The sequence below is a fragment of the Cupressus sempervirens genome, chromosome 11, assembly GCF_028749045.1.
Source record: "Cupressus sempervirens isolate cs-2001-9-10 chromosome 11, ASM2874904v1, whole genome shotgun sequence".
NCBI classification, from domain to species: domain Eukaryota; kingdom Viridiplantae; phylum Streptophyta; class Pinopsida; order Cupressales; family Cupressaceae; genus Cupressus; species Cupressus sempervirens.
In genome coordinates this window covers 415,335,565-415,342,892 of record NC_143128.1, presented here as the reverse complement: position 1 = coordinate 415,342,892, position 7,328 = coordinate 415,335,565, and the positions used below count along the sequence as shown (strand labels likewise).

The 7,328-nt window shown below is 36.8% G+C and overlaps 1 protein-coding gene across 1 annotated transcript; it reads left to right on the top strand.

Annotated features, from left to right (window-relative positions):
- The first annotated feature begins 576 nt into the window (after window positions 1-576).
- Window positions 577-3,587, top strand: LOC149530219 (O-Glycosyl hydrolases family 17 protein). Its single transcript, XM_089810877.1, has 4 exons — window positions 577-847; window positions 961-2,217; window positions 2,787-2,814; window positions 3,142-3,587. The coding sequence occupies exons 1-4, from the start codon at window positions 763-765 to the stop codon at window positions 3,287-3,289; spliced, it is 1,518 nt and encodes a 505-aa protein (XP_089667003.1). The 5' UTR covers window positions 577-762; the 3' UTR covers window positions 3,290-3,587.
- Window positions 3,588-7,328: the final 3,741 nt, after the last annotated feature.

Genomic DNA, 7,328 nt, shown 5'->3' with positions numbered 1-7,328 from the left:
ATAACTAGTTAAATCAAACTGATTACAATAAGATAATAACTATAGATAACCAAAATTTATACCATAATCCCCTGCTATCCAAAATAATCTTAAGAACATGACGACCTACTTTTTTAAAACCCCGAGCACCAATTGGTACTTTCCACATGCCTATTAAACTATTATTCTTACAATAAAAAATGAAAGAAGATAAAAACTGATGTGTTGCTAGTTAAAAAATAATGTTGAGATATGGGAAGATAGAGATAGAAGACAAGGGATAAAGACATTCAAATTTCAGAAAAGACAACAAATATGCCTGTCCAGGCCTTGTTCCTCTCAGAGTTTGAAAAAGGTAAGTGACGGTGCAGTGGGCCCACCGTAACAGTCAAAATCTACGGCGTTCTTTTCATCTGGGAGAGGCAAAATCTTGCACCATAGCTGTCATCTATCATTGTAAAAAATCCCACGCAGACCAATGTGACCGTTGTGAAAATGGGGTCTCTCTTCCTCGTTTCTCACCCTCTAAAACCGGATGTTGCAGGTAAGCGCCGTCAAACGGTTATATCAGAGGGGTATTCTGCTCGAGAGAGAAGCACGTGATCATCGGCAACAGGGTACCTCGATAGCTGGGAGGCATTTACATCTGAGACTCATTGCAGGCGGGGGAATAAGATAAGATTGTGCGGGGGGCAGATCATGAAGGAACTTGGTGAAAAACATAAAAAAAACTCTTAAATAAGTGCCCAAAACAGGAGCTTTTGAAGATCTGTGTATGGTTCAATGGTCATGGCCATGCACAGCTTATACTCTGCAATTTTGCTGGTTCTGCTCGTCGTTTCCTCATCCATTGCTGGCAGCTTGGGAGGTATGTATTCTGTGTTTTAGAAGCTCTTTGCGGTGTTTCAGATTTTGAGTAGATTGTAGAACTGTAGAACTTTTAGAGTAGTGACATTAGGGTATGGAAATGGGGCATGGCAGGGGCGTTTGTGGGTGTGAACATAGGGACAGCGGTGAGAGACATGCCGTCAGCAACACAGGTGGTGGCTCTGCTGAAGACGCAACAGATAAAGCATGTAAAGCTTTACGATGCCGATCGAGGAATGTTGACGGCACTGGCCAGAACGGGCATAGAGGTTGTGGTAACAGTGCCCAATAACCAGTTGTTGGGGATAGGGCAGTCGAACTCCACTGCGGCCAATTGGGTGAACAAGAATGTGGCGGCCTATGTTCCGGAGACGAACATCACGGGCATCTGCGTGGGCAGCGAGGTGCTGAGCACTCTTCCTAATGCTGCCCTTGTTTTGGTGTCGGCCATGAAGTTTGTTCACTCTGCTCTCGTGGCTGCCAATTTGGATGGGCAGGTTAAGGTCTCCTCTCCCTTGGCCTCCGATATAATCCTCGACTCTTTCCCGCCCTCTCAGGCATTCTTCAATGCTACCTGGAAATCTGTCTTGGTACCCATGTTGGATTTCCTCAGGCGGACGGACTCCTATTTGATGATCAATGTTTACCCCTATTACGTTTACATGGAAGGGAATGGAGTTGTGGGTTTGGACTATGCTCTGTTCAGACCCCTGCCTCCTAACAAGGAGGCGGTGGACTCCAACACCATGCTTCACTACACCAATGTCTTCGATGCAATGGTGGATTCTGCCTTCTTTGCTATGGCCGACTTGAACTTCACCAACGTTCCCGTGGTTGTGGGGGAGACTGGATGGCCCTCCAAGGGTGACCCTAATGAACCCGCTGCCACCATTGACAACGCAAACACTTACAACAGCAATCTTGTTCGCCATGTCCTCAACAACACTGGCACTCCCAAGCATCCTGGCATCCCTATCAACACATTCATCTATGAACTCTTCAATGAAGATGAGAAACCTGGTGCCACTTCGGAGCAGAACTGGGGGCTGTTCGATCCTGAGAATTTGTCCCCAGTTTATACCATGCATCTAACAGGATCAGGTGCGGTGCTTGCCAATGATACCACTAATCAGACCTACTGCATAGCCATGGATGGGGCGGACTCAAAGCTTCTTCAAGCTGCATTGGATTGGGCTTGTGGTCCAGGCCAAGCTGATTGCACTGCTATCAACCAGGATCAGCCCTGCTATGAGCCTGATACCGTTCAAAATCACGCTTCTTATGCATTTGATGCCTACTACCAGAAAATGGGCAGGGCACCTGGATCTTGTGACTTCAAAGGAATGGCTACAATAACTACAACGGATCCAAGTAACTTGCTTTCTCTCTCAGTCAAATTGCTTTTCTACTTTTCTTATCACACATCCATCCATTGTATATTTTCAAGTGATAACGTTCTTACAACACAACAAACTATGAAAGATTGGAGCAGTCTATTGCAGTGAATCTCAAGTAGATCATTGATGTTCATTCACTTCAATAATCTTTATAGGCTTTTCTGAATTACTATCATGGGTGACCTTTCTTGAAAGTCTAATGCCTCAGTTATGTGAAATCACCTAGATTTTATAAGTGTTGAGTTTATCATTCCTTCTCATAAGTAATACATTGATCATAAAATATATGCAATTGAATCTTAATAACAATATTATAATTTATCATAATTTAACTTGATGTAAAAAATTATTTATCAAGATTGATCATTGATCATTGTATGAATAAAATAAATAATGATAATATAACTTTTTACCATTCTGGAGTGCTTCATTGAACATGATTAGTATTGATATTCAACAACTAACTTTATGATCTCCTTGATTTATAAAGAGCTGTTAATCTGGGAAAACTCATTGATTTTTTTTTCTGGTTTATATCTGTAGGTCAGGGTTCCTGTATTTTTCCAGGAAGGTAAGCATTAATCACTCTTTCTGCTCATGTCGTAATTAATGTTTATATATAAAAAATATTGATTTTACAATTTGTAGTTTGTTGAAGCAATTAGTTTTCATTGGAGACTCTAGTTCAAATATTGAAAAGGACATCTTTGTAGAATTCTAAATTGTGACTATTGATCTTCGATCTATTACATTTGTCTCATTGTAAATGATCTATTATGTTAAAGTTTTTAAAAAAAAATTATACAAACCAATATCAGTTAAAACTTTTCTCTGTAATAGTGGAATGCTGAACTAATATATTGTTTTTGCAAATGTCCTCAAATTCATTTGATCACAGAACTGTTGCAAATGGAACTTCTGCGAATGGTACCACAACACCAACGCTTTCCAATTCTACCACCAGCAGCGGCCCACAGCTGCTTTTTCCACAATTCCAGTCTTTCTTCATTGGTGTCATGTTGTATAATGCTTTCTTTTTGTGGTGAAGGAATGTTTTCATTATAGAGAAAAAGAGTACTTCTGTTGGGTGAACCGAGCAGAGAAGAGGAGCTAAATGTGAACAAGACACATATTTCTTCAGCAAGCCAGTGTAGAGTGCACTGACTCTCAACATACCGTTATCTGCAGCTTTGGATCGAGAAGAGTTGCTGATTTTGTTACCAGTTTTGTATGCAGCATTTTTTTCCAAGCCCTCATATATGTGTCTAGGGCAGTGGACAATGTTTGGTTGGAAATTCGGCCATTATTGAATTGAAATCTTTGAATTCTTGATTCTTCCCAAAACTTCTCTGTAAACATATACATTAGTGTGAATGTAAGGTTTCCATATGCCTGATTTAGGGTTAAACAATGCACAAATAGGCATCATCAGACTAGGTAAAGCAGAACGCAGCTGAGAATGATAATTTGGTATTTATATTCATAAAATTGAATCGAAATGTTATTGATAATTAGTTTAATAATTTAAAAAAGACAATTTAATAGATGATATTTTGACTTTTTTTATGTCAGATCTTTTTATTATTTAGTTACCTAAATTTGTGGAGGACAAGTTAGTGGGTTTGAGACGAATCTGTTGTCAAAAGCCTGTGTTGGATTCATCTGAGCAATTATGGATATTCTGTTTTGTATGTTCATCTGATCTAGAATCTTTTTCTTCACTTTTTAAATTGCATTAAATGTGTTCAAAATATTAAATAATATATAAAAATATTATTATGGTGCATATTAAAGGTCATAAAGAGTAAAGATAGCAAGTCAGATTTGGCCCTAAACGTTCTAATTAAGAAGAAACATATTGTAAAACTAGATTTCAATCAACTCAAATTAGCAAGCAAATAAGTAGAGCTAGGTATATATATAAGTGTTATAATTAGTTCTGTCATAAAATTGACAAGCGACATTATCAGTTAATTGAATCAATTATGGGCATTCAAATCATTGGATTTGAGAGTTAATGTATATCTGACTTTGATTTTATTATTTATTCAAGTCACAAATTCTATAGACTTTGTTGATGTATATCTAAATTTGATTTTGTGAAAATTTTTGACCATTAAAGTGGTCCATCTTAGGTTGCCAGAGAGTAAAGAAGTTGAAGATGTGAAATGTAGATAGCTAATTCTTTTTAATGAGTAGGAGATATTTCTATGGTGATTCAAATTGTGATATTGCTATTAGGATTTAATTGTGTACTTTTGGAGTCAAAGTCATTGATCTATGGAGTTTAACTATGGAGGGAATTCTGTAGTTAAGCGCGCTCGAGCTAGAGTAGTACTGGGATGGGTGACCTCTAAGAAAGTTCGGGTGCTTCACCTTTGTGAGCATCACCTAGATCCAATGAGTGCTAAGTGGTCCATTTATTCTCATAAGAGATGGATTTATGTGTGAATCACTATTCATAAAGCATAGATCAATGAGTTTGATTGAAAAACTACACAGTTAAATCCTGAAAGTAATGATACAATAAAAAACAGAAACTATAAAATAGATTTATACAGATTGTGAAAATCAAATACTTTTAATCAGTTATATTATTTACACTACTACAAATACAAACAATTTCTCCCCATTGAATCAGCCATAGGCATCCAAATAAGCTCGTGCTGAATATGAGGGTGGTTATACGTACAGAAGAGCTGTTAATCATTGATTTTATTATTTATGATAAATCACAAAAACAGTACACTTGGATCATTCAATCAACCATTAAACAGAGAAGAGAGTGCTGGAGCAGTCTATTAATAGTTCTAGCTTTCATTATTTCACGCGTGTATTGGAGGAAGGCCGAATGCCAAATGTAAGCAACACAAAGCATTTGGAATCATGCTTCTCTCCGAGTTTTAAATGAATCACGATATTTATAATTTTGTTATTTAAGCCAAAATAACAGATTCAGAGAAGAAAGAAACGGGAGAGCAGGGAAAGTAAAGAAAGAAGAGAAAGTGGGAAGTGATAAATTATGAAGGCGGCCATGGGTGTGAGAGTGGGGAGGGTGTGAAGGAAAGCAAAGCAAAGTGTGTCCTTTAATTCGCTTTGTTTGTAGTGCGCGACAGCGAATGAAAGTGGGACGAGTTGTTTCTAGTGCGCGACAGCGCTCGTAAATTCCAAAGATTCTCTCGCACCTTTCACACACAAAAGAACGTTATTTTCGCACAGCCACTGTAGCATTAGAAAAAAGAAAAGAAAAGATATTTGTTACCGACACGGGATAATTAATTTACGGACAAATGCGGTGATTAAGACATTCTTTCATATTCCTTCCGGAATTCTCTTTAATTTTGGAACAAATATTTCTGTCATTTTTATTGGGAGGATAATATCGTAATTAATAATAATTATTGTCAAATTAATGAGTATTAATTATTTAACAAAAGTGAAAGTTTAGCTTTAATTTTTATATTTATAATAAATAATTAAGAAATTATTTTTCTATTTGTTTTTGAAATTAAAAGCGATCAAAAACAAGAGGGTCGGCCCTTAACAGTCAAAAGGCTGGTAACCAGCACATTAACATAATCAGATTTCCACAATTCAAAAACTCACACAATCTAATTCAGAAACATTGCTCACATAACCAGCTCATTACTAGCCAGTAACAAAAACAGAGAAATAGAACAAGAGTACCAGCAGATAGAGATTTATACCAAAGACCAGAAAGCTAGAACCAGAAAGAAAACAACCTAGCTACTAACCACATAGTCCATAAAAGCACCCAGGCCTAATAAAAATTTAAATACAACTGATTACCAGCAAAACCATAACTGCCAAAAAAGTATATAAAGTCTTTGGATCTTTAGATCCCCATAACTGAACAGAACTAAAAAAGACTTAGATTTTTTTTTCCCCTTTTCCCCTTGCATGAAGTAGAATCTGGGCCTAGTCATCGGCAAGAAACTTGAAGAGTAATTTGTTGTCCTCCATGTCCAAGCTAGCTTCCTCCTCTTGTGCCAGCAATTGGAGGGTAGTTGTAGCAGCATGAGTAACTTTAAGTTTAAACTTGGAGAAGGTGAATAAGCCCTCCTCCACAGCTTTGACCTTTTCCTCCAGGTTCATGTAATGCTCCTCCACTGCCTCAGTCTCCTCTTTATGCTCCTCGACCTTCTTTGCAGCAACCTCCATCATTTTTTGTCTCTGGTTTATCCTGCAGCACCCGTGGGTTAGAGGAAATCTTCGAATTTTCCTTAACAGGGGAAGAAATGGTAATTGGGGAATTATCCTTTTTGCTCATCTCATCACAAAAAGTAATAGGTTTAAGTGAGAAGCTGGCTGAAACATGAGTTGTCTCAGTATTCCTTTCTTTGCCATCCGACACTTGAGTTTGAGTATCATCCATCAAAATGTTCCCAGAATTGAAACTTTTTCCCCCCTTCTCATTACTTTCATCCTTTTTGGAGTTGGAAATATTTTCCTCCTCCCTTTTGTCACCATTATTGCTTGAGCACTATTTCTCTATTTGTTAATTAAGAAGGAAGAAAACACATTTTTCTTTTAAAAAAATCAAAATCTCTCTTCGAAAAATTCAACTTTTCATGGAATGACAGCCACAATTTAACAATGACAACCACAATTGGACAGATTTTCCTCGCTTGGGAGTCATGATATTGATTGATTTATTTTCTAGAGTTCTATTTATTTGTTTTTTAGTAAATTTATTTTTAAAATGTTTTTATTGAAGTTTGATATTATTAATTAGATTTTTAGTTTTTCTATTGTTGTATTTTTAGATTTAATAATTATAATAAAATACAAACAAAAGATATGTAAAACTTATTTAGAAAAGAGAAAAGAATAAGGACAAGAATATAAGGTGAGTAAAATTATAATATACTTGAAATTAAACTAGCTTATATATGCTAAGTAGGAGATATTTCCATAGCAAGTCAAATTGTAATATTGCTATCATTAGACTTAGGTGATTCTCACAACTAGACCACCCATCCCAATACTACTCTAGCTCAAGCACGCTTAACTACAGAGTTTCGTCCACGATTAAACCCACTCTACTTGAAACCAAATTTACAA

Coding starts and splice junctions, on each gene's coding strand:
- LOC149530219 (XM_089810877.1), top strand. CDS start 763: ATGGTCATGGCCATGCACAGCTTATACTCTGCAATTTTGCTGGTTCTG. Junction 848..960: donor CATTGCTGGCAGCTTGGGAG/GTATGTATTCTG, acceptor GGGGCATGGCAG/GGGCGTTTGTGGGTGTGAAC. Junction 2,218..2,786: donor AATAACTACAACGGATCCAA/GTAACTTGCTTT, acceptor TTATATCTGTAG/GTCAGGGTTCCTGTATTTTT.